At 39.6% G+C, this 27,853-nt stretch overlaps 1 protein-coding gene across 7 annotated transcripts in view; it reads right to left on the bottom strand.

The window, feature by feature from the left end:
- NRXN3 (neurexin 3) overlaps nucleotides 1–27,853 on the bottom strand; it is a 1,687,603-nt gene that overhangs the window by 153,302 nt on the left and 1,506,448 nt on the right. For 4 of the 7 annotated variants that reach the window (XM_065940342.1, XM_065940340.1, XM_065940344.1 and 1 more), the window contains 2 exons: nucleotides 22,184–22,273; nucleotides 16,319–16,626 (listed from right to left, as the gene is read on the bottom strand). In XM_065940342.1, the coding sequence (XP_065796414.1) occupies nucleotides 16,319–16,626; nucleotides 22,184–22,273 (398 nt within the window). The remainder of the gene's footprint in view (nucleotides 1–16,318; nucleotides 16,627–22,183; nucleotides 22,274–27,853) is intronic. The other 3 variants (XM_065940341.1, XM_065940346.1, XM_065940343.1) reach the window with 1 other exon arrangement.

The following is a 27,853-nucleotide window of genomic DNA, read 5'->3' as shown; positions in this document are numbered from 1 at the left end:
GACTATGAAGCCCACTCAACATGGCGTGCCATTCAATCCAGCTTTGGAAACTCATTCAAACCAGCCCCACATCACTCTGTCATAGTAGTTGATGGTGCTTCATCCTGCCGGGTCCCTTATGGGTGGCCTCCTGGTCAGTTAACATGGTCAGATCTGGTATGTCTCAAGACTTTAGAGCGAAACTGTAGACTAAACCTGAAATGCGATACAGCATGCTCCCTACAGCAAGGCCTTAGCATTCGGCTCTTCTCTTGGGTTACAACACTTTGCCTTGTTCTCCCCTGCTTGCCAACTTCCCATCCTGAACAGTGCAGTTCCTATACTGCATCCTCAAGAAACTCTTGCCACACCAGAACATTAGCTCAGCTCTCCTTCAGCTTTCTCAGCAGCTTGCCCTCCTTCACTGAACTCATCTTCTGATGAAATAGTTGCTTGTGAAATTAGTTTGCTTTATGCCTTCTTCCTGTTATGTAAGCTCCATGAAGACAGGTAGCATATATCTGTCTTATTCACCCTTCTGTCCCTATGCAGACCCTTCCATACAGTAGGCAGTAGCTACCAACTGCTGAGCAATTAATCTTCCTCCTTTAATTCCCTCACACCATCTTGAATTCAAATTAAATGTTACGGGAGAAAAAAAAAAAAAAAAGACTACAAAGACCCCCTTTGCAAATGCTGGCTCTGCCTTGCAAGAAAAACCCAAAATTTCACTTGCCAGAATCTCCAGAGTCCTTTAAAGGAAAGAGACTTTCACCCATCACCTGCATCTCTCTCTCCTCAGGGAGTTTTTGGGGAAGGCTGGGAGAGGTGACTGAAGCCTTGTTCAATTGTCAAATCATTCCCTTGGCCTCATTTACCAAGCTCTTTAGGACACAACAGGATTTAACACCTTCAGACATGACAAAGCCATCTCTGGCATTTTCTAACATAATCGCCTTTCATTGTACATTGCAAAGGAAAATGTTTCTTGAATTTACAAAGGATGTTGAGATGGGGAAAATGTTTACAACAGAAGAAAGGGGAAAACTCTCTTATAAAAATACCTAAGAGGATGAGGAAAAACCCCAAAAGAATGTAGTTTACTGAAAATGAGGGGGAGAGAGAGAGAGAGCACAGACATACCTTAATCCCCCTCCTATCAATGACTTGAGTGGTATTGTTTTATGTGATTTATATTTCCCTCTGGTTATTACTATGCATACTGCTGAGTACAACATAACAAAAATGAGTTGTCTAGACATTCACCCCAAATCCTCTAAATTAAAAAAACATGAATTACCCCGTAGCTATTGGAGTCAAAAGAACATTTATAGGTGCTCTCTGTATGGCCGTATGGTGTTTTCAGTACGACTTTGGGAGTAGATTTTGTTATTATCCTCTTCTTCAACTATTTTGATCTACTTCAGAGCCTCTAGCGATCTTTGTTTACTGGTTGGCAATGTGGATAGCAATGAGTCCCTACAGAAATAACCTTGGGGACATCCTCACCAACTTTACTTAAATTTCCCCTGAAACCTCTTACTTGTGATCTGCTCACACTGGCCTCCAATCCTTTCTCCTCCAACAGATGTAATCTTTCACTCATACTTAATGTAATCAGTTGATCAAATCCTACTTCCAGTGTCTATATCCATATATGAAGAAAGTGAAAGTGAAAAGAGTTAGTTGCTCAGTAGTGTTCGACTCTCTGTGACCCCATGGATTGTAGCCTGTCAGGTTCCTCTGTCCATAGAATTCTGCAGGCAAGAATACTGGAGTGGGTTGCCACCCCTTTCTCTAGGGTATCTTTCCGACCCAGGGATCGAACCCAGGTCTCCTGCATTGCAGGTAGATTCTTTACTGTCTGAGCCACCAGGAAATATCTAACATGAATTCACTGATTTTTCTTTTTTTTTTTTTTGGTGGAGATTCATTTGTCCTCTTAGAATGTATTATTCCTCTTGAGTTGCAAGGAATATGTGGAGTGATTCTTTTTCTACAGTACTACATCAACTTGCACACGTAAAGGAAAGCTAATAAATATATTACGGTGATAAAGCCGGAAGAAACTGAGAGCCAAGTGGATAGACTTTATCACCAAACACTGTATGATGGAACCCAGTGGCATGCAAACACATTGTCTGACATCGCACAGCATAAAAATTCCAAAGTGACTATTCTAATCCTTGCTCATCTCAAAAATAGAAGCTGCTGGTGTGAAGGAAGAGACAGCTATGCTCATTTCTGAATGCAAAATATTCAAAGCACTTATATGTATTATTTAATTCCTATGCTCTCTGAGATGGCTAGAGAATATTATATGAGGGAAAGCAAAAAAAGAAAAAGAAAAGAAAACCCACAAAAATAGAGGACCCTAAGGAAAGCCTTGTCTCAGTATACAGAAGGAGTTGGTAGTATAATAATTCTTACTGGAGTTTTGCGTTGAGAGTAAATTTAAATATAATACATACCTATTAAAATACCTATTAAAGATACAGCAGCTACCCCTCCTAGCAGCTAAAGTAATCATGCCTCCGCCCTGTAGTAATGAGAGTTTGGGTGCTATGTTAAGTTTTAAGTTATGTAGATGCATTATTTAGATAAATTAAATGAAAGCATCGAATTAATATATGTTTATTGTTTATTTATTTTTTGGCTGTTTTGGGCAGGTTGTGGGATCCTAGTTCCACAACCTGGGATCAAACCTGGGCCCTGTCAGAGAAAGTGCCAATTCCTAATCAATAGACAGCCAGGGAATTTCCAATGCTTATTGTTTAAATTACAAGAGGTGGGCAAGTAATTTGCCCCTGGACAGATGGCTTTGACTGATGAAATGAGGTTGGCCCATCTCTAAAGTTCTACTCATTGTGTGGAACTCAAAAATTAGAGATTTTTGAGATTCTGAGATTCTCAGATTCTGAGCATCTGAGATTCTTTGAATATAAACATTCTATGAGACTATAATCTCAAACTAATAAAATATTTGCAATAAATACTATAGACTTAGTTCTTGAGACAAAAATACATTTCAAACACAATAATTTTATTTTAACATGATTTATGGTTGCCATCTTTGTTAGTCAAAAAGAGTGTTCACATTTGAAGATTGCCTTCCTCTTTTGAGTAGAAATTAAAGACATTATTCTTTAATTGTTATACTTCAATTGAGCTGACCTGTATAAACACAAACAGTTGCTGCTCCTGCAACTGTAATAGCAGACCAGTGTGCTAGAGCTTCTGTAGAAAACTGACCTAAAAATGAGTCTGCTCAAGTTTAGACAATATTTAAGAGTGCTCCCAGACTATGGGTTCATTTAAGGCAGGAATATAATTACTTCGCTTTGCAGAGTCAGACAGGACTAAGTGACTTTCACTTTCATATTTACTTCATCCTTGGTTTCTCCAAAGTCTGGTTCTCATAAGGCACCCCATATTTAGTAACAGAGTATATGCCCCAGAGAAGAGCGACTTTTTGTCTGTTTTGTGTATGTCTATAACCGAAATGCCTAGAAAGGTGTGTGGCCCATACTAGACACTCAATTTACTAAAATATTTGTTAATTGAATACAAATCCAACTAAAACTGAAGTCACATGTGGGTACCATAGTTATATATTTTATATCTTCATAAACTCAACTCTGGAAAGACAGCATTTTCTAAATCAAGATTACAGTACTCTCTGTCTAGGTAAACGAATCTGCCATTTTATCAGTAGACACATGTGTTGTAACAGTGCTTTTACTATTGTTCCGTCTTTCCCACAAGGACCACTGCTATGTGGTCTTCGTAAATGACAGAGCCAGAAATTACCTAGCAATCATCCTTTCTCTGAATGGGAAACAGGAGAGAATCACACCACAGTGTGTCTGATTACATACATACATACACAGAATTATTTATTTTTAAAGTAGCCTTTTCAGAAACTTGAAATCGACCAGGATATGGACACAATTATACTATGGGAGTTACAAAGCAATGAAATTATTCTGTCCAGTTTTTGCATAAGTGGTCAGGAATAACATTTGCATATGTTATATCATATTGATTCTTGCAGACAGAGACTCAATATAAGACAAAAGAACACATGCACAAATAAATGCCTAGGAGGGGAAAAAAAAAAGAACAGGAGACACAGATGGAGGCATCTATTATATTTGGCTTTAAAATGAAAATAACAAAAATAATGGAATCAGCAAACAAAACCAAAAATAAATGACGACTACCACCAAACCCCATCCAGGACAGTCCTCGTTAGTAAAAAGTGTCTATTTCTATCTTTGTCCTTGTTCATTTCTCCCTCGTGAAATCCTCTTTCAAATGTCATCCCCTCCCCCTTGCCAATAGATCAAGCATTCTCTAACAGGATAGATAAGGCAGTAAGGAGCTAATAATGATAATAATAATAATGAGAAATGGCCTCAGAGATATATTTCACGTGTCTTCCCCTCTCCTTGTCTTTCTTCAGTGGAATAGCTTCCCAACCAATGGGGCATTAATCATCAGAACAGCAGCTTGGAGATAAAGGCCGGGTGAAATTTCATTGTGCCTTATAGTGTGAGTTGTGTGTGCATGAATACGTGTCTCGCTCACTATCTGGGAGGAGGACGTGAAGAGGCAGAGGAGAAAAATCTGTCATTTCATATATTTAGACCGCTCAGGATGGTCAGGACTGGTTTCCCATTGTTACTGTGGATTAAAATCATTCATGTCCTTCTGCTTTCATTGGAGGTCACCTCTCAGAAACAGGGATATATATTGTGACAAGTTAAATTCTACCTACTTTTTTTTTGCATCTGCCTTGACAGTATGTAGCAGAGGAAGGGACGGGAGGTGGGAGGGAGCGGGGTCAGTGGAACCATGAGCAGGACTGTCTGATGGGATATATTTTTGTTGGTGAATCCTCAGCTGGGTAGTGTCTCTTTCCCTTACATAATGCTGCAGGTTAACAACATTTCCTGTTTTTTTTTTTTTTTTTAACAACATTTCCTGTTTTGAAGAATTAAGTTTGAATTAAGTTTGGGGAGACCATTTGGAGGAGACAAATAAACAGGTGCTACTACTATTCAACCAAGAACTATAAATACCTACGAGATCCTTGCTCCAGAATGTGAGATCCACAAACTACAGCCTGATATCATTGGGAGCTAGATAGCTTGACCCTGTTGTTGTTCAGGGGCTCAGTCATGTCCGACTCTTTGCAGTCCCATAGACGGCGGCACGCCAGGCTCCTCTGTCTTTCACCAGCTCCTGGAGGTTACTCAAATTCATGCCCATTGAGTCAGGGATGCTATCTTAGCTTGATCTTAGCCCTGCCTAGAACGGACTCAGAGTCTGCTCGATAATCACATCACCCAGGTGATCTGCATACATGTAAGTTTCAGAACATGTAAGTTTCACTGTTTTAGCTAATACATGTGAACATACATGAGCGCATCCTCTCTCCCCAACTCACACACATGCAGATAAAATGAGAGGTAGAAGAGACCACATTATACACATAAGTCAATCAAATTTCCACCAAGTCATTCTCTCAGTGACTGCTGACCACCACAGATACGGTATATACTTATTTCCCCAGACATCTCATCTCTGGATGATAAAAAAAAAACAACACAGGAGAACCTTACATTATCCATTTAGCTAACAGAACTAGCTCTCTAGACAACCCCAGGCTTTAATTAGAAGGTTTCAAAAGGCAGGGTTGTCATAACAGCCTCAGTGTGTTTCTAATTTTTACAATCATTCAAACATACACCAGGAAGATATGAAAGCACATCCCATCCCTCCTACAGCCTTGTCAAAGGCAGAATGGAAATATCCATCTTGAAGCCTGGCTAGCAAAGATTGCTGCTTAAAGTCATTTCCCTGTCATATATAAATAGAAAGAGATGCATTTTCAGAGAAAAAGAAAATTCTTGGACCTTAGCTTAAACTGGAATCATTGATTCTTTTCGACAACTCATGAGACATTTATTAAGTGCTTTATCCTCTACACAGAGGTAGTTAGTCATTGTGGAACTCTTTCTGAAAGCTTTCAGCAAAGGGAGGGATGGGGTAGAAAAATAAATCATTATTTGCATTATAATTTGAATTAAAGACATCCTATGCATTCCTCTCAACATGAGCCATCCAATCTGGGAAATGGACAGATTGTTCTTATAGCAACATGATTACGGAGTATTTTTGCTTGCTCTCTGCTTTCTTCTCCTTAACTTTTCTTTCCCTCCACCCTCTAATTCATTTGTCCATCCATTCACTGTCACTGGATGCGCAAGGCGGCCTGTTAGCTACTGTTAGGAAAATGAAGATATTGGAAACCAAGTGAATCTACCCTTATATTTGTTAGCTGAGGAAAGAGTGGAGACCCAAGGAAGCTAATTGCCCGGTCATAGGCCAAATGACTAATTAAAGAATAAAAACCAAAAGTTAGATGCCAAAGAGACCTGGATTAGAATCCCATTTAAAATAACAATAACAACAATCTGTTGAGTTGCACCAATTTGCACTGTTGACTTGTATTATTATAACCTATCCATGAAGTCGATGATATCACCTCCTTGTGTTGGTGGTAAGACTAAGCTTCAAGAAGCAACCTAGCCATCCCAAAGCTGATAAATGAAAGCCCACCTTGAGTCATGGTTTAAACCATTTTATCTACAAATGAAGTCTCCTGACTCTTGCTGCCCAGCTCTCTTTCCTTCATACCAGCCTGCTTCCTCACAGCTGTCTCTGTAGACCTTCAGCATCAATAACATTGCCCCCTGATCTGCTTCTTCCCTCTGCAGATAAGCATTCATTCACTTAATGCAGTTTCCTTTCTTTCAACAAACATTGATTGAGCCCCACTTTGGGTCTGGCACTGTGCCAGGGCATGAATGTTGAGTGAGGAGCTACGTAGAGATTATTCTTTCTCTCAATCTAGTGACTTCTCATAGTATCTTCCAAAATCTTCTTTTCAAAGGATCACAAACTATGAAGCCACATAAACCATAGAGTCAAGACCAGGAATAAAGAGTTTCATAAAAATGGCAACCCACTCCAGTATTCTTGCCTGGAGAATCCCACAGACAGAGGAGCCAGGTGGGGTCGCAGAGTCAGACGACTGAGCGACTAACACTTCCATTTTCATAATATACTTAGCTGTTTGCTGTTGTTAATCGCTCAGGGGAGTCTGACTCTTTGCAACCCCATGGACTGTAGTCGGCCATACTCCTCTGTCTATGGTATTTCTCAGGCAAGAATGCTGGAGTGGGTAGCCATTCCCCTCTCCAGGGGATCTTCCCAACCCAGGGGTCAAACTCAGGTCTCCTGCATTGCAGGCAGATTCTTTACTGTCTGAATCATCAACTTAGTTATTAGAGAAAAACAAAAAAAGTAATTTAAAGTAGATAGAAGACTCCTACCCACATATGCACAACCAGGTAAATTAACCCTTGGTTAATTTTCTACCCATACCAATATAACAGAGTAGAAGTACCAGTCCATTAATATAGTTTTTATTTGCTGATATATAAAGGTATGTTTCAGGAGAATTAAGAATTAAATAATTTGGGAAAGGAATATGGCAAACAAATTGGACAGGGAAAGTGGATGAGATTACATGTTCAAAATTGCTTTGAAAACTCTAAGTACTAGAAACCACCTTTGCTATTAGAATGGCAAATAATTTCTAAGGAAAGGGAATTTAAGACCAGAAATCTACAAGTACAATCTCACATACCAGATACAAAGAGACATGTCTGGACTCTTATTCTTAAGATTTCTTGATAGGCAAAAAATCAACATGTTCAATAAAGACAAGATCAGACTCAGCAACTGTACAAGGCAAGGAGTCCAGAGCAGCAAAGCTGCTGCTGAGGGCATTCCCTGTTGGTCCAGTAGTTAGGAATTCATGCTTTCACTGCTCCTGACTACCCTTCCTACTGGTGAGCCTCATCAGAGAGCCAGAGCATGGGCCTCCTGAGGCGGCGGAGGCGGGGATCGTGCTTGGAAGTGGGATTCAGCTTGTGAGCGCCATGAGACCTGTGAGCGCCCTCCAAAGGTGCTGGTGGATGGCTGTCCACCCATCTGTCTCCAGCAGCACTGACTGAGGGCTTACTCTGTGCCCTGATAGCATCGGAAACGAGTATCTTGCCATCCTAAAACTCACATTTCCCTAAATAGAGATGACAAGCAAACGTGCAATATCATGTCAGGTAGAGATGACTGCTCTCAGAGGCCACGAAGCAGAAGGTGACAGGGAGTGGGGCGCTATTTCACAGGGGACGGTCAAGGAGGGCCGCTCCAGAGGTGCCATATGGGCAGAGGCCTGGACACTAAGGCAGTGAGGCATGCTGGGAAGAGCTGCACCAGGCAGAGGTCTGGACACAGTAAGGCAGTGAGGCATGCTGGGAAGAGCTGCACCAGGCAGAGGTCTGGACACAGTAAGGCAGTGAGGCATGCTGGGAAGAGCTGCACCAGGCAGAGGTCTGGACACTAAGGCAATGAGGCATGCTGGGAAGAGCTGCACCAGGCAGAGGTCTGGACACAGTAAGGCAGTGAGGCATGCTGGGAAGAGCTGCACCAGGCAGAGGTCTGGACACAGTAAGGCAGTGAGGCATGCTGGGAAGAGCTGCACCAGGCAGAGGTCTGGACACAGTAAGGCAGTGAGGCATGCTGGGAAGAGCTGCACCAGGCAGAGGTCTGGACACAGTAAGGCAGTGAGGCATGCTGGGAAGAGCTGCACCAGGCAGAGGTCTGGACACAGTAAGGCAGTGAGGCATGCTGGGAAGAGCTGCACCAGGCAGGAGCACCTGCAGGGGAAACCCCACAGGCTACTTGGTACATTGGAGCAGGGATGGGACTAAGGAGGAGGCTCATCCATTGTGTAACCTTTAAAGGAATGGCCTCAAACTCAGTCATCAGAGAGAAAGAATACTTTATTGCAATGTTTTGAAGTCAGCATCAATGTAAAAAGAAAAAAAATCCTTGATCAGCAAAAAGTCAACATGTTAAATAGAGACAAGATCAGACTCTGCAACTGCATGATCCTTGCTTGTCTCTCCCTTCTCCTGGATCTAAGTTCAAGGAAGCTCAAGAAGACCTGTGTGCCTGGAGCGAGATGGTAGAAAACACGGTCAGAGAGAGAGAAAGAGAGAGAGCGAGCGAGCAGGGAAGAGATCCATATGGCACGCGGTAAAGATACATGCTTTATACTTGGCCAAGTAGTCTGTTAGGTGATTGGACAATCACTTAGAGCTTTAGAAACATTTGGGGGACTTCCCTGGCGGTCCAGAGGCTAATACTCCATGCTCCTAACAGAGGAGGCCAGGGTTGGATCCTTGGTGGAAGAACTAGGTATCACATGAGGCAAGTAAGAGTTCACATGCCTTAACTTAGAGTGCACATGCCTCAACTAAAGATCCCACTTGAGCAACTACAAAAAGAAAAAAGAAACATTTGAAGACCTCCATAGTGAGTAGCCAAGAGCTGACTGCACCTCCTTCGCAGCTATTCAGATGGCTAAAAATAAGATCCAGTGCTTTATTTGCAGTTCTGGTCAGAGATTCTACCCTATAAATATTACATGCTAATTAGAAGGGCATCTCTACAACTTATCTGAGCATCTTGCAGAGTTCCTGCCTGTATGTGATGAGGACCTTCTCAGAGATCCTTTCATGGACTTTTTCAGCTTTGGGAAGTACTGATCTCTTTGTACTGCTGACACCTGTCTTTAAGAGGTAGGTAAACCCATCAAGTTCCCTTTTTTCCCATTATAACTATGCAATTCCAGAGAGAAAATGTCACTGGAGGGTTCTACTAGGTAATGAGTAAATTAGAGTCCATTCCCCCCACCCCCAATTATTCTCCAAGAGGGGAAAAGAAAGTACCTGCATGAGGGTAAAGAGGAAACAGAAGGTATTTCTTGGCTGGCAGCTGAAGGCTAATTAGACAGACAAATCTTCATTGCCTCCCCCAGTTATGAGGCTTGGCAGGAAAGGAATGAGCCCTGGAGCCCCACGTTATGCAAGGCCGTTAATCAATATTAGTTGAGCCCCGATCCTAAAATAAACTTCCCCTGGAGGCTCTGCTGTCTTATGGTTAAAGCGAGGGATGGAAAACTGTGTGGACTCCTTGTCTCACTTATATCAAGCTGATGGCAGCAGGAAAAAGGTAGAGGGGCCCAGAGGGGTGATTTAGGGGGTAAGTATAACATTATTTACCTCCTATTAGAGCATGGTATTTGGAATAAGGTAGATGAATCTTGTATCCCAATCCAAGACAGTCTGATTATTCAAAGAACCTTCAGAAACCTGTTCCAGCCAGAATCTCAAAACCCCATGGATAACAACATACTGAAAATGAATGTGTCATGTATTTGTGGAACCATATGAAGTTGCTGATATCCGACCACTCTGCTCCTACAAAACTGGCAGCTTCACACGCTTCATCCTAACAAAAAGCTTTGTATGTAATAACCACTCAGCTAACTCCTACTCCATAAATTCCTTCTAATTGATAAGTTCAGGGCTATGATTCAATCTGGAACCCTCAAAGGAAATCCTGGGTAATAATGGGTTTGTGTGGGTGTAGACAAAATTGTTTTTGTGCTTATCCAACCATACAAGGAGGCTAAGCTCTATGAGGATCTGTGAGTCCTGGGAGAGTCTCTTGGGTTGAAGCAGTTTTCCGAATGTCTAACATTTAGTGAAAACTGATGGAATAGGGCATGGCCTAAGTTCTTTCCACATGTGACTGTATGTACTACTCACAACAAGCCTATGGTAAAGATGCTCTTGAGCCCATTTTATAGATAATAGAACTGAAGTTTTGATGGGCTAATCAACTCACGCAGAGATACATAGCTAAAAAACTGGAAGAACATAGGGTCCAATGAGAAATTCTGACTCTAATTGCTCTCTTCCCTTCAGCACACTGGGACTCGATCAGGAACATGCAGGGAGAAGGATCATTGTTTTTTGGCAGGTCCGCCTGCTGGTTTTCTGTCTGTTTTAACTCCTAATTTTATACTGGAGTATAGCCAATTAACAATATTCTAACAGTTTTAGGTGAACAGCAAAGTGACTCAGCCATACACATACACGTAAAGGATTAAATTTTTAATCACGTGTTGGTTTGTTGTTTTGCCATAAGTAATATCAAGGCTGAAGGGTGCTTCTGACCGTCCCCAGCGTAAAAGCAGACCATGGGGAGGACTTTCCATGAAGGTATTGTTACAAAAGCTGAAAAACTGTGGCTTCCTTCTGCAATTTTTGAAAGTGGTCCATGTTTTTCCCACCAAACTTGTGAGTTCAAGAAAGGAATGAAATCTCAGAAAACTTTTACATCTTTCATTTCTATTGTTTATTGGGAGTAGTTCCAGTACTGAGTGTTATGATTTTCTGGTAATTTTCTGATGTCAGGCAGCCCTGACCAATGCCAAGGTGACTTTACCAATGCCCAGTTCAGAAAAAGTGGGTCACAATCAGTCTCCTGCTAAAAGCTTAAAAACTATTCCAAATGGTGATTTGCACAGAACACACAGAGTTCTTTCTTGACTAATAACTTGGTCTAGAGCACTAAGGGAAGAGAATATACCTTACTCTTGGAACTATTTTCCTCTTGGCCTCTTGCAGGAACATTTTGGTCCTAGTGGCTGACAGTGATCCCTAAAAGACTTTTATTTCTCACTTTTACCCTTCTGTCCTGATTGAAGATTCAGGAATGTGAATGTAGCCTGAATTGAACTTTTCCATTTTAGAAACTGACCTATTACAACAGTCACTCCCCAGTACTGGGGTCAGATGTCAGGTAATGGATGTGCCTGCATGATCTCGGGGGCATCTCTGGTAGTGAAACCCACAGGGAACCTGATCTAGTTCTCCCCTCTAGGACCTCTTCTGTTTGAGGGAGTTTTAGGCCAAGACACTCAGAATCTGAGTCCCTGATCTCCCACCAACCCTCCTCTGTTTACTCTCTGTTCTAGTTGAACTTGGCTATCTCTCTAGGAATCATCATCTCTGACTTTGTCAATTTAGCTTCGTACATTCAACCGACCTGAGATATGCTCCTTTCTCCATGTATCCAAGATTTGGAAAACTCTTCCCACAGACCTAAGTCTCCATGAAAGGAGTCCGAGAGACATGGAGAGCGACATGTTCACAACTGAGTCCAGTATCGTTCATCCACTGAGGCTCCAGGTGCACGTGTGAAGTCAGAGCCTCCAGCCCAGAGTGGCCACTGAGCTACAGCCAGTTCCACGGGAGGCAGAAGAATGTCTTGCTGTTTTTGTTGTTGTTCAGTCACTAAGTCATGTCCGACTCTTTGCAACCCCACGGACAGATCACTCATCTCCTCTGTCCTTCACTGTCTCCTGGAGTTTGCTCAAATTCATGTCCATTGAGTCGGTGATGCTATCTAAACATCTCATCCTCTGCCTCCCCCTTCTCCTTTGGCTTTCAGTGTTTGCCAGCTGAGCCCTGCCCAAATTTCTGATCCATAAAACTGTGAGATCTAATGACATAATTGTTTCAAACTACTAAATGATGACAGGTTGTTTCCACAGCTAGGTAACGACAACATATGTGACCTCCCCAGAGTCGCTTAGCTAATACGAAGAGGAAACTAGGTTCTAAACTCAGATAATCTGACTTCAAGTACATGCATTTCATCAGTCTTCTATAGTTTTACCACTGGGGGGAAAAAAATTTCAATTGTCCAAAGTCCATTGATCATCTTAGAGGGAAAATCTTCCATAAGCCATGCCACTTCTGATTGTTAAATGATAAAGTACATTATAAAGCCTATCTTGTTTTTGGATTTATTCAACACATGTTTATGGAGCACCTACTAAGTGCCAGATCTTTATTTGAGAATTATCACCCATCCATTTGCTTTCTCAATGTACCCACCTCTTCTCTCAACCTTAACTTTCTTTTTCAATCAGGGGAGTAACCAGAGACATCCTTCTTAATGTAGGGTAAAGACTTAATGCTTGGCACCATAGCTGTGAGTAACTGAACATAGTCCATGTAATTCACAAGTATTTTGTAACACACTAGTACATTAGAAAGATCAAAATGCTAATTATTTCCAGGAGGCTAGAGCATTAGAGGGCCATCAGTTCAAAAACTCTTTGTTCACCTTCACACATGGCTAAGAGCATCACTAAAAGCACTTTGCAGTTTTTCTTTGATCTGAAATCAACATTAACCAAGGTCTATTAGAAATGAACTGTTCAAATGATTTTTTTTACCTTATGCTTAAACAAATAACCAGTGGATTTTTAAATAACCAGATATTTATACTTGTGAATGCACAAGCTTATTTTGTTTCTCCTGGAAGAGTCAAATTTTAGGGCAACTCTACTCTAGCAATATTATCAAAGCCAAGGAGGACAGAACAGAGTCACTTGGAAATGGCTGTAAGATTTCACACATAGGTGAAAACATGAATGATGAATCTATGGACATGAAATCCAGTCTTCCTCACCTGTTTTCTTTTTCCTGAAGATTTCTTAGAGATCAAATTTTTAAATTTGATTAATTAAATTATTTTTAATTGGAGGGTGACTGCTTCACAATATTGTGTCGGTTTCTGCTCTACATCAACATGAATCAGCCAGACGTATACATACTTCCCCTCACTCTTGAACCTCCATCTCACCTCTCCAGATTGTCAGGGAGCATTGGATTTGAGGTCCCTGCATCATACATCAACCCCCCCTAACTATCTACTTTACATATGGTAATGTATGTGTCAATGCTAGTCAGAGCTCAAATCTTTATGAATCCATTTCATCCAGGAAAATTAGCTGGCTCACACAGGGCACGTTAGAACTTCTGAGAGTGACTTTCTTCACCCAAAGTCTTTGCAGTCTGGAAACTGTCTAAAACCTTGGATAGAATCTAAGGGTTGTTGGGTCCACATGCCTAACACAAGCTTGATATGATCTACAGAATGTACTTAAGAGGCAGACTTGGCGACAGGCAGGCTATTGAATTTTATGTATGTGAATGTTCACTGTTGATAACCTTTTTTTTTTTTTAATTCACTAAATGTTTTATTTTGTATTGGAATATAGCTGATTAACAATGTGGTGATAGTTTCAGTGGACAGCAAAGAGACTCAGGCGTACGTATATATGGATCCATTCTCCCTCCAAGTCCTTCCCATTCAGGCTTCCACATAACAATAGCAGAATCGTTGGTTATCCATTTTAAACATAGCAGTGTCTACCTGTCCATCCTAAGTTTTTCCAGAGCCCAAGGCAAAATCCTTATGGCTGGTTGGCCGAACAAAAAGTTCAAAACCCTTGGCACAGTTATTTCCTTTAGCTAATCTTTACAAAGAATATGGGGCTTTTAAATCTCTCATTTCAATCTATTCCAATTCTGCTCACCTGCTGACTTTTCTCCAATAGCACTTTATGCTTTTATACACTCTTAAAAACAACAAGCATCAACAGGTTTATAACTCATTTTTATAGCCTTGTCTTTAGAAGCAAAAGGAAAGTCATGCAGATGTGATCCAATTTTTACTAGACTAAAGGAAAAGGGACACATCAGAAAGGAGGCTGTCAGAGATGACATCTGCCAGCTGTCCACAGCTGTTGTCCTCTAAAATGACAATAGGTCCAGTGATGTCCAGAGTCATAACCACTTACAAGACCTTTGCACCTTCTATCGTAGGCTTTCTTAGTTTGTACAAATACTCACTTAATCTACTCCCATTTATGTACTGGCCCCTGGAGGGAAAGCCCCAAACTGATCATTATTATGGCTTAGCCCCTGAATCCCCATGTAACATTAAATCCTTCTGAGGTCAGTAAAAATGTAGCCTCAAAAAAGACTACAGGGCCATCCATTCCTACGAAGAAAAAGCCATTTGCTCCTCTGCTTCCCACAGAGTTAGTGGAATGTATTCTGACAGAAACAGAACCAGACCTGTGCAGACAGAACTATCCTTTCACCAACAATAAACAGATCTGCTCTCGAGCTATAGAGAGTCATAATAGAAACATATATTGCCTTTTATCTTCTTTTCAGTGAGTAGAGTGAAGTGTCAGGAGTTATTGCTTTAATATCAGTGGAGAAGAAGCTATTTTTTTTGAGCATGTACATAGGTATGAATGTAACAACATGTGCAACTCTGAGACTGGGAAGTAACCGGCTTCTCAAGTAGCCTTTCTAAAACACATAAAATTGTACCGATAACATCATCTGTGAATCAGCTCCCAATTGTTCCTGTGGAATCATGTAAGGAGCTGTCTGGCTATGTCTATTCAAAGACAAGGGAAAAGGAAGAAAATTTTACCACTACCTAACTCACATAAAATTAATTCAGAAGAATGAGAACACATCAGAGATTTAATTGATTATTGACTTTAGGTTTACAGTGCCCAGTGAAATCAATGGAAAGGTGATGTCAGAGACTCAATTGAATCCCTGGATAATATCTTAAACCAAGAAACAGAAAGGACAAGTACTGATCTACTGAATCTCCTACAGACACTAACTAGGCTAGGGGTCAATTCCCCATGAGCAATTGGAATGTCTTATTTTTTGCCTGAGCATTTAAGGTTAATACTTCGACTAACTTTCTACCCTCTAATATCTAGATTTATGAGAAGCCAAGGTAATCAGCAAAGCATTAAGCTTTAGTTTCGCTACAATTACTTTTAAGTGACAAAACAAAAACATTAATAAAAACTAAGGACTCCCTACATAGTTAAACTCAGACCTTCAAATTTGCTAATAGAATTAGGATTTTGGTCAATACAATGTAAAAGAAACAAAGTAGGCCAAAAATAACAAGTGATTAACCAACACTTATAAAATACAAGTATTGCATTTTATAAAGATTGATGGAAACTTCAGCTTCATCTACCCTTGATTTAATGCTACCCCTTGGCCTCAGAAGTGAACGTTCATGTCCCAACACAAAGTCATCAGGAGGATGCTGGTAGAATTTAACTAGAATATAGTCTTTCCTATGATAACAAATGTTCCTTTCCTCCTTTTCTTTTTCTGCTGTTGAAAAGAAAGGTAATAAAATGAGAGGAGAGAGTATGTCACTAGTGAAAATGTTCTCCATCTCTCATCTTGAATAACAGCTTTACCATTTCAGTGATGGATATAATAAGAGTACTAACCCACGCGTGCACACCAGACATTGATAATTTCTTTAACAATTATTTTGTCTTTCTCTACTCCTGGGTTTTACTACTATGAGCATCTGTAGGTGTCCTTCCTACAAACGTAGTAATTCAGACACTTTAGCTACAAAGCAACAGTGACCATGATAGCAATGTCTCACAGACAAAGATGCAGAACCAAGGAAGTGTTGGCGAGAGGCTCACCTGAATGCTGGCTGTGGAGCGGTTCTTGCGGGTGGTGGTGGTAGCCATGGTAGTGGTGGTCTCCATGACAGTGGTAGACATTTCTGGCGGCATGGAGGTGGTCTGTGTTGTTCCCAAGATTGATGGGACTTCTCCCACCAGCCGGACACTTCCATTGATTTTAATATTGGGGTTGTTCTCAGCTGCCATGTTCAGTACTTTCAAACCATCATAATAGAGCCCAGAAAGCTGGCCTTGGAAGAGGCGTCCTTTGTCCTTTCCGCCAATAGCTATTTGCGCCTGGGTGTTGAAGATGGTTAACTGCCGGCCTAGTGGGTTGGGTGGAGGAAACATCATTATTCCCATACATTTTTCTCTGTTTGCCTTACCTGGTCTGAATGGACCAGACATCAAAACAGGCTTCCTTGAGCAACTGAAGAGGAGAAAATTGGATAGCAAAAATTCAGTAGAGGTATTGGCAAGTAACAAAAATTCAATCTAGACATTGGCAAATAACATTTCCCTATGTTTATCTCTTCCACTGTCTAGCTGAATATCCTAGACAACCTGAATAATTTAATCTCTACTACTTTATTGTGAAGCAGGAGAAACCTTGCTTCAATATGAGTGGTATTGCAGTCTTCCAGGGTATACAGTTGTGGATGACAGAAAAAGAAAATAACCCAAATCAGGTGATTATAATAATAAATCATAAATACCTATTGTACTGACTTTTTTAACTTACAAGGTAACATAATGAAAATGAAGAAGAATTATATAGGGCAAATAAAAACTCAGTGGGGGTAACTCAGTACACTGAACTAAAAAATTAGGTCTGATAGTTAGCTGAAATTAAATTAGGTTTTAATTAAGAGACCTGAAGCTATTGTGTACTTATAAAAATAAACACCTCTAGGAAATAAAAGATTTCCTAGAAATTTTCCTAATGTATAATATTCTATCCATACTTGCTATTTCATAAACTTCATGACAGATTATTTTCTGTCTTTATTCATTTGGGGAATGTGACAGACCATGGTCACACAACTAAATCGCTCTCGAAGGTATGGAAAATAAGTAGACATTGATCATGTCAGCAAGAAAGGGGGAAAGAAAAATGACGTCATTCAAAATCAACAAATTTTAAGAGGAGTGATAGGTGTTAATGAAAAAGGCAACACATAAAACACCTTAAAATGATATACAGGTTTGTTAATGGCTTGAAGACACAGCAGTTCACCTTATTGTTAGTTCCCATTTGGGGAATCATTTAGGCTCTGTGTACAGAAAACTATCAGAATGAAATCATGCAGAACAAAGAATGGTATAAGTCAACTTATCTTACTATCCCTATTTTAAAAAGCTTTCCTTAAGCTTGAGAGCTTTCCCAGAAAAATCTAGCTTTTGAAGGACAAAGCCTTCTGTTCTATTGTTTCTCCAGTTTATTTGTCTGCTATTCCATATGGAGAAAGATGGAAAACCTTTTTAAATGGAATTAAGTTTATCCCTTTTGAATTTTTCCTCCATTTTAGTTAGTGATCAAACAATGCTCCAGTCATCCTTAATCTTGTTGGAATTATTTTAGCTATTAATGACTGAAAACAATGTTCTAGTACACTCACCTGTTTAATTGAAAGGAGTATTTTTTTTTAAAAGACTGAGATCTTTGCTCTATGATCTCTAATATGAATAGAGACATACTGTGATATTTAGGCTCTTAACTTCTACCACTATTATTATATGGTGTTTAAGTCTATATGTGCTGTGTGTGACTAAGTCACTTCAGTCGTGTCCAACTCTCTGCAACCCTATGGACTGTAGCCCACCAGGCTCCTCTGTCCATGGGATTCTCAAGGCAAGAACACTGGAGTGGGTTGCCATTTCTTTCTCCAGAGATCTGCCCAACCTAGGGATTGAACTCATGTCTCTTATGTCTCCTGCATTGGCAAGCAGGTTCTTTACCACTAGCACCTCCTGGGAAGCCCTTAAATCTATATAATGATTAGTATACTTGAATTTCTAGTATATAATGTGGAATCCCTTCTCAATGTATAAAAATGGGTGAAATGGAAGAGGTTAGAAATGGGAAAATGCCTCTACTCAATGGGAATTCTTTGTATAAGAGCCCAATCCACTCATCAGGCAACTCTCAAGGGCATATTAGTGAAGAATGGTTTATAAATAATACCACTTTGGGAGCTTTAAACACTACACTGTGGAGAATTGGCCAGATAATTTTGTTATAGTGAAAATAATGTCTATAAAAATATGTGGAGCATGGAAATGGAATCTGTTGGCTTTAATAACAAAATTGCCCAGATCCTAAGGGACTAATCAAATAGATCTAATAGATTTCCGTTTCTTTTCCCATCAATTCCTTCAGTGCCCTGTACACACACATCATTGCCTATTCTTTGACCTCTCATTTTTCATATGAGATGCAGCAAAAAGTTCAATGCACAATAATGCTGGGTAATGGCCTGGAGCTCATTACTATTTAGTTTTTTGGCAACAGCTTTTTTTCTGGGAGCCCTGAGCTTACTACTGAAAGAAATGCCATGATGGAAGGGGAGAATAAATATGCTTTCAGCTTTTCATAGGCATTTGGAGTAGCTTAACATAATCAAAAGTTGCCTAATACGAGATCTGTAGGGCTAAAGTTTAGTGTCTTGTACCAGATAGCCCCAATGCCGTAATATCCCTTCCATTCACATAACTGTTGGCCAACCATAATACTTATTCATTGCCTTTTTTATATATAGCCCAGCACTGAAGATCAGGTGATGGTTATAACTAACTACAGTAGATTTTGCATTTCTAATATTCCCAGAAGTATTCCACATCTATAATGGTCTCCATCTTATTTTCCTAGTGATGTTATTCCGCCTATGCTTACAAATAAAGGAAGGTCAGAGAGAATTGAAATGCAAAGCTGGCTAGAAATGATGGATCTCTTTTATTCCAGTTGCCATGGTTCACTCCAAAAAGTGGTCTCTGCTTGTTCAAGATAGATCGAAGTGTGGAGCAAGGCAAGACGTTTCCTGGGCTATACAATTAAACCACGGTTTCATTTCTGGCTATTCCTGCTTTCACAGAGAGATCTGACTAATCATTTCTTGACCACAAGACACTGGTGGAGTAAATAGGGAAGGAGTGTGTATGCTTCAGGCATCCATCATGCCATAGGAAGTATTTGGGTCTTTGTTTATGGTTTATTTCTGGCTGGATCTGCTTTTGTTATATTCTAAACCCCTTTCCTGGTCCTCTGTACCTTAGATTAGGTGGTTAATAGTAATGCTGGCAGGCACTAAAGGAATAGTGGGATATTCAAGTCTTCTGCCATCTTTTCCTCTGATCAATTTCTCTCTCTCAAGGAAGCAGGAGTAAGTGAGTAAGTGAGAAACAATCACCACGACCCTCTCCTTGTGAAGGACATAAGGGACCGACCGCAGAACATTGTACCATCTGCCCAAGATTTCTCAGAATCAGGGCCAGGTCTCCTTGTCGTCACTCATTATGATCAATCATGTTTTGTTTCATTTTTTAATAAGAGATGACCACTATTCTATCTATATCCCAGTCTGATAATGGATTCCAATCTATTACCAATAATATAAAATCTGATTACAATACCAGTACGGGCTTCGTAGCAGTCTATTTTGTGTTTTGTTTTGGGTGCCCATTCTCTTGGAAGTCGTTAAATGCTCCCTCATTTGGACACCAAGTTCACATGCTGCTTAAATTAAATCTTTGCATGTTTCCAGTTAGTGCTGCACAAAGACTAATTAATTAAACCTCAGAGCACCCTTGGGGAATAGGCAGTATTATTTCTCCTCTCCTCAGATGGGAAATCTGAGATATAAAGAGGTTAAGTGGATTGTCTAAGGTCAGAAAGTCAGTCAATAGCAGACAGCGCCAGAAAACAGGCTAGGGAATGCCGTGACTCACATCTCCTCTCCAATGACAGAAACAACTGTTTCTGCCCGAGTGACAGAGCCGTCCAAGTACTTACTAATGCCTCTGCCTAATCATCTTTCCGGATTCACCCTTTTCTAACTCCTTTTCCTTGCAAGGTCCTTTGGTATACATTTTCTATTTCTTTGAAGGGAAAGTTAGCTAGACAGAGGAAGAGATAAAGGATTAGAATGAATAGATGTTACTTACCTAAATGAAAGAAAAAAGTAATTTTGGCTAAAATAATGTAGGAGAGAGAATCCCCTAGTTCTCATAGAACTCTTTTCAATATTATTTGCATATATAAACATACACACTCAGTTAAGAAACAAACTCCTCCCTTCCTCCCATCCAAACCACCCCACCCAGCCCCACCCGTTCAGCCTCCCTCTATTGTGTGTTTGGAAGCATCCTTCTATATAAAAGTCAACTGACAACAATGCTATTGGAAGAAAAACTAAAAGCCTACTAATAACTTTAAAATGATTAATACAAATGAAAATGCCTGGCATGCTATTGAACTTAGACTTCAAAAGGCAATGGAATAAAACAAAATATTATTAACATAAAATTGAGAGAAACAAAAACAATTTTCTCAGGCACATGAGACTCAGACATGCATCTAAATTGTCTTTTCCTTTTTAAGAAGTGAGGCAGTCATCATCTCTAATGTTAAAGGGACTTTATGAGCTGGTGATTACTAAACAAAATTATTTGCTTTTTAGAGTTATTCTTAATTTATTTTTAATTAGACCACGTACGTTAAAAACAGGGCAAACAGTTAAGACTCAGTGAGGATTTTCCGTGTTTAAAGTCCTGAATGTTGTCACTCAACTTACAACTGTAGCAGTCCTTTGTCTTTTTCTAAGTTGCATGTTAACATACCCCATTACTTTTTATAAATAGCTCAATCAAATCTCTGCATATTTTAAAAACTCACTTAAGATCTCCTTAAGAAAACGAACAAACAAACCAAAAACTCAAGCTAGAAGAGTAGCTACTGGCTCAGGAAAAAAAAAAAAAAAACAGTCACCAGCTTGTTCAAGTCAGAAGTCTTTCTTCATTGAAGGGCAATAGCTTACCTCCCAATGAAGAGGAGCCACACAGAAAATGCTAACATCACATATAACCGCTGCCCTCTTTCATTAACAAAGTGGTTGTTTTCTTCAGCAAATGAGAAACTGCTGTTTGGCCTTCCATTAACCTTTTATTGTCCGACTACTTATACTTTCAGTTGCATAAATATCAAATACACAAAGGTACCACACAACTGAAGTGTAGAATAAGTTTATCTATTTATTTTTTTTAGTTTGCATCAGTAACTAGGATGTCATTAATCTCTTATGAAACATATTTGCCTCTGTAAGTTTAACTCTGAAGGCAAAATTCATCCTTCTCATTCTTTTCTTGTTTAAAAACAAATGTTAAAGAACATGGCTCCCCTTATAACATTTGTTTAAGCAGTTTAAATTACGAGTCAATCTGATTTTTTTTGTTGTTGTTGATGTTAACCATGCTACAGATAGTAAAGCCAAAACAGCCTCAAGATGTAAGTTTAATAAGTTCTTTTGAAATTTCTTTAGAAAGCTCTGGTATAAGAGGTAATTTAAAACAAATTAACAAATAATGTCATGCAGTGGTTAAATTGCCATAATACATTTCTTTTTTTAGAGGTTCCTGGAATTTCTTGTTGGTGGTTGTCATGCTGATAGAAAACTAGATGTTAGTCCCTTTAACTGTATTTTAATGGCAATGTATTATAGCATGATTTATCAACATATGGCAGGTGGAAGCTGACACAAATTATAATGAAAATTAAAACAGTCATTTATGCAGCAGGCGATTATCATTTAAGGAACATTTATTTGCAGGCTTTAAAAATGAGGGTTTAGAGTCAAATGATTTTAAAATGAAAGTTTTAACGACAGTTACCTTTTTCCTGCAGCCACTCTTCTACGGGCCGGTTATATTTGAAGGGGATTTTCTGTTTTACCATTTGGAAGCGTTCATTATCAGTGTTGCCTTTAAAGTTTAAAAAACAGCTTAAAGAAGAATCTGAAAAGTCAATAAGTCATTCAAAAACATCCTAGGTTTTTGGTGCGTTTTATGAGGTTTTTAGAGATAGATAGCAATTTATCTTTAGTGGAGGTGGAGTCGAAGTCACTCTGCCCTTGGCTGACAGGTTTGAGGTCAGGTTATTCTTAGCTATGCCGTGGCTCCAGCAAGCTTTGGGAGAGGGGCTGGGGGTGGGCATCCGTGAGAGGCGTGGCTGTTTACGGAAAGGTTTGCCCTCGCTCTTCTCCGTCTGTCTCCAACCATACCTTGATTGGGTCAATGGAGGCACAAGGACCCCCTGGCTTGTGAGTATCGGGACCCTTGATGTCTCGGTCACACATATTCCACACTCACTTGGCTGTATCCTATCAGAATACAGTGAAGACCGGAGCCCTGGACCTCCTCATTCTCCTCTTAAGTGTTTGCAACTGCTCTACCTTGCCAGAGAAAACAATTTAAGCCCTGATGGCCAACGGAGACTTCTTATTCCGTAAAGTGGGGCCCCGGCATTCCATTGCCTATGTAAAATAGAGTACCACATGGAAATCTTTTCATCTCTATCCCTTGGTCCAGATATGTTCCATATTTTAAAATCAGAGGAACTCCCAAGTAAATATCTGTAAATAAAAGCAGCTATACATATAGTGGTATAGCATTTCCAGACTTTTGAGCATCTATATTTTATTAATACCAATAGACACAGGTTTTATAAGTTTACCTAGTCTCACTCTCTTTCCTTCCTATGAGAGGTCCTTCCTGAATATGTCTCCATTCAAAAAGCCTGTTAGGGATACTTCTTCCAAGCATGAAATATCTAATTAATTTCAAGGCTCAAACATAATGCTTTTAACTGTGAGTATGCCCCCTTTCTTCCCTTCGTAAATATTATTACCACCCCTGGATGGTTTGTCTAATTAGGACAGACTTGGAGAGTGGTGGTGTGAAGATATACCCCTAATGAATATGCTTCAAAACACAAAATAATGAAGCCACGCTTTGGGAACTCTACTGTCTTGTCAACCAACCTCACAGAGATCAAACAGAAACTAGTGAACTTCTAAATTACTTCTGACTCTTAGCCTTCTAGTATTGGAACTTCAGAAAGCCCAATCCAGATCACCAGCATTAAAAGTGAAATAAAAATCTCAAAACAGGTGGTTTGAAAGCAATTCATAAAGAAGTATAAAAGCTAGAAAGAATATTAGGATGGCACATAGCACCAGGTGGATAAAAGCTTGCCCCGGTATTTCCACCTCTGGGCCACCTGCATGTTGGAGTTTTTACTGGTGGAGAAGATTCCGCGTGTGGTCAGATTAGTACCTGCCTTCTATGAGAGGCAGAATGGTAAAGGGGTGGCAGTACTGGGTACATTTAAAAGATTTCCCATTCATTTCTCCTTTGAACAAATTAGTCTTAGGAGCTGACTCATTATTCTTACTCCCCAGGAGTAAAAACAAACAAAAAGCTCATCAAAGAGGAGACTGTGGATCTGTTTCCAGCCTACATTATGAGACTGTATCTGGCTGGCAAGAAGCCTAATATATTAACATATCAAAGGACAACATGTAATGAATGGAAAGAACAACTAACAATTTGGGATTGCAGTGTATAATTTAAAGTTTTCCTCAAAGTGTTATTTCTCACAGAAGAAAAAAAAAAGAGACAGCTAGGAGTCAAAGTAGAAGGGTTTCTTAACTTCTTGGTGTTTCAATAAGCCCATGGTGAAAAAAAAAAAGGTAATTTTATCTGTTAACATAAACAAATACCTAGGAGACCATTATATGATCATCCTGGCAGATCTCGTACACAGAAGTCTACTAATCCAAAATAAAGTTGGGCTAATTTTCACATGTCCTAATAGAAAAGGAAGATACACTTTTCTGAAAAGAACCTATATCTCTCTCTTAATTCTACCCTACAGGAGACAGCCACACAAGGCACGCCATCCATCTTCATAAGCTTTGACCTCTCTCAAGTTTTAGTCACAACAACATACTAAGAAATGCCAAATGGATTATGCCAGATTCACCTTGAATATATTCTCTTACTTTGGGTTTTCTGTAACTGTCATTGGTGCAATATTAAGTGTAGTAATGACCTTTTCCCACTCTCTGTAGAACGGATTAGTGAAGTCAATAGTGAAGAGAAAGCTAAATATTCTTAGTACCACGCAAGGCAAAATATGAAGTACCAAACGTTCCAGACTGACAGTTCTATATGTACCAACTTAATTAAGAAGCTGCACTGACTTACTTCTTCCACAAACATAGGAGCCTTGGTCCTTAAGGATCCCCCTCCCATTCAGTCTGTCAAGCATAAAGCTCCATGGAAAATCATTTCAGATGTGGTACGGGATAGATGAATAAGACACAATGGGGGAGAATCAATAAGTGTTGTGTTGGGAGGACAGCATAGCCACGATTCAACCTTGGACCCTTCGGAAAGTGAAAGGCAGAGACTCATTCTCCTCCATCTCGGCTTTAAAGACATTTAGAAAAGAGTTTTAAGTTTTCCATGCCAGACAGATAGCATCTGGCAGTGGGGATAGCGATCTTGCATACTGTTAAAAGTTGTGAAAGATGGAAGGTCATTTGGAAAACCAAATTGGTTTAAATTGCCACATTAACATTGTTCTTAGTCTCTTTTCATGTTCTTGTTGGTTTTTATTTTAATTTAGCTCAAACATTAGTGAGAAATGTTTTAGAAACATGTGCATGAGAATGAGTTCATTTGCCCCGAGCCCCATTTGTTAGACTAACTGAACAGCAAACAATCTTCTAAATATCAGAATTCATACACAGGGACTACTCTGAAAGCTGAGCAAACCTCATCAAATCCATTTACATTCACATCCAATCCTTAATGACATTTAGTTGTACATTTTATATAGCAACCAGTATGAACATTGAAACAAAGGCTAAAATCGATACTCCAACAGAAAGGGATGCTATCCTCAAGGAAGAATGGCCTTATGAATAGTAATGTCATAATGTCATTAAAAAGAAGCATATGTGCATTACTAATTAGATCCTAAAAATGTAATGACTACAGTTCTCAGCCACACTGAGAAATTTGCAAATTGCACAATGAAATCTTCAAATACACAGTTCTTAAATTATGTGGATCTGACACTCACCTACATGGGACTGAACTTTAGAAAAAAGCTCTGGTCATATTTCATTCTACTTAAAAATTAGAGGTATGTGTGTGTGACGGTGTGTGTGTCTTCCCATCCATTTTTTATGCAATTAGTTGCCTATTGTCTTTTGCTTCGGTACTACTGACTCTATTATCAAATATTTCAGGTCCTGGAGACATACAACCATGCACTGTTGAATTATAAATATTGTGAAGAGTAGAATGCTTTGAGGTAAAATTACTAAGGCCCAACTGGTTCATACACCCAGCTACAACCTTTATGCAGAAACAGCTCACATTTGCGACATTTGGGTTAACCCATTTAGAAGAAAAGGAAGAGAGAACAGAGGAAGGAAAGAAAGAACGCAAGTTGACCCTTGGCTAGTTTCCCAATACATTAAGTCCCTCTTTAGGTAATCCAGAAACTTGCCGATGGCCCCAAAGAAGTAAAAAATTCTTTTAATCGAAGAACCTAAAGATAGAGCACACTCTTGTGTAGCACAAAAAGTAACTTTTACACCATTTTTATATTCTGTTGCTCCAATCATAGATCCTATTCATTAAAAGTTATACTAATTTTCTTAAAATCGTAATCAGTAAAGTGTAGGAGGTCATAACTTTGGGCTGTGCAGACAAACCTGGCTTTGAGTTTTAACTTTAGAAGCTGCTTGACTCTGAACAAGTCACTGAGTCTCAGGTTCTCTACTTGCCAGTTCACCAGAGGACCCAGCATAGGATATTAACAGGTAGAGCATATACAGACCCTGAGGTATGAAAAAAAATCCAATCTATTTAAACTCCTTGTTATTATTAATATGATTGAATTCGTTCCTACTAATCAAAAGGAAGCTCATTAATTCCATGGCCTCCAATCAAAAGATGATTGTGTTGTTACCTTTGGTCCCACCGAGTTCATCATTCAAAGGTTAACTGACCATAGAAAATGAAACAGCCTACATATCCCCTAAATCCCCTGGTTGTGGCTTTTTATATTTCTTCATCTTCTAAAATACACTCAGCTAACCCCATTTCCAAAACAAAGTGGGTTTCTAAAACCACGGAAAGTAAAAGAGCAATTCAGGCATTGACAAATGTGATTTCTGGGTCCAGCCACAGGTAATGATGATATACTGCTGCTAAGTTGAGGAAGAGTGGCTTAAAGGTTCTGGCAATTTGCACCGGGCTGGCAGAAAATGCTTTCTTGCAGGTAGGCTATTAATACCATCTGAAATATTGTCAGGCACATGGACATGCTAATAGGAATATCGTAGCAACATTCGTCTGTGCAAAATTAATGCCAGAGGTGTTTTTTGCATTTTGTTTTGAGTCTTGGAATAAAGGAAGGGAAAGTTTTCTTTATTGCTTTGTTGACACTAAAAAATGAGACTGTGGGTCTAATGAACAAGTCAGAGAAGGAATACTATGTATTAGAGCTAGAGGCAAAAGAAAATCGATGTGGGTAGGCGCAAGTGTTAGGGCATTTTCAGAGGTGCTTAGAATGTCTCTCTCCCCAAAGAATACTTTGTGAGTTTCAAAGCAAACTCAGACACTAAAGATAAGGGACTGCGGAAACTCCTTGAGCCTCGCTCTGATTTTGTTCCTAGTCTTGACCCAGATGAACTCTCTCTAAGAGTCAGAAAGAGGGGGGTGTGCTTCCCAAAGGGCATCTAGAATATTCAGCTACTTATAAGTGATGGATAGACCTCAACACAGAATTAATATCTTGTATTTATAAAGCGCTTTGTGAGCAAGGAGCTCAAAATGCACTTATAAGCATCATCTCATTAATCCTCACAACACACCTCTGGGGCTGAAGAAAAAAGAAGTATTTGTATGTTGTGAACCTCAATCCTTTAGTGTGCCAAGGCAAGGAAATTAATCTCTTGGAACAGAAAACTGATCAGCTGGGGGAAGTAAATTAATAGACTCAGAGCACAAAGGCATTATTAAGTAAGGGAGCTTTTCCAGACTCACTTAAGTGGCTCCAGGAGCCAGGAAGAACCACCTTTCCAAAGTGATGAGACATTTACTCTTAGAAAGCAGTGTGGGTCACCCAGGCATGCCCTGTTTTGGCTGATGAAGCTCACTGCCTCGTATCTTCTGGGTATGTTTGGAAAAGGAAAATATCTGTGGACTGACATATTATCAATTCTTTCCTATATCAAAGTCAATATTGAGCCACCATTTCTAGGCTATAGGAGTTGAGTTATTTAAGCAAAGATGGCTCAAACACAAATGAAAAGAGCATTAGCTACGGAACCTTTCAGATTTTGGATGCAATCCTATCTCAGATATTTACCACTTCCATGAACTTGCACAGTTTTCTTAATCTAGATGTCTCAGTTTCTTCATCTATTCCCAAAAGATATGAAGATAATAATATCTATATTACAAGATTTTGTACAAATG

This window comes from Muntiacus reevesi, chromosome 7 (assembly GCF_963930625.1).
Source record: "Muntiacus reevesi chromosome 7, mMunRee1.1, whole genome shotgun sequence".
Taxonomy (NCBI): domain Eukaryota; kingdom Metazoa; phylum Chordata; class Mammalia; order Artiodactyla; family Cervidae; genus Muntiacus; species Muntiacus reevesi.
Note: the sequence above shows the minus strand (reverse complement) of the source record. Positions and strands in the feature narration are given on the sequence as shown.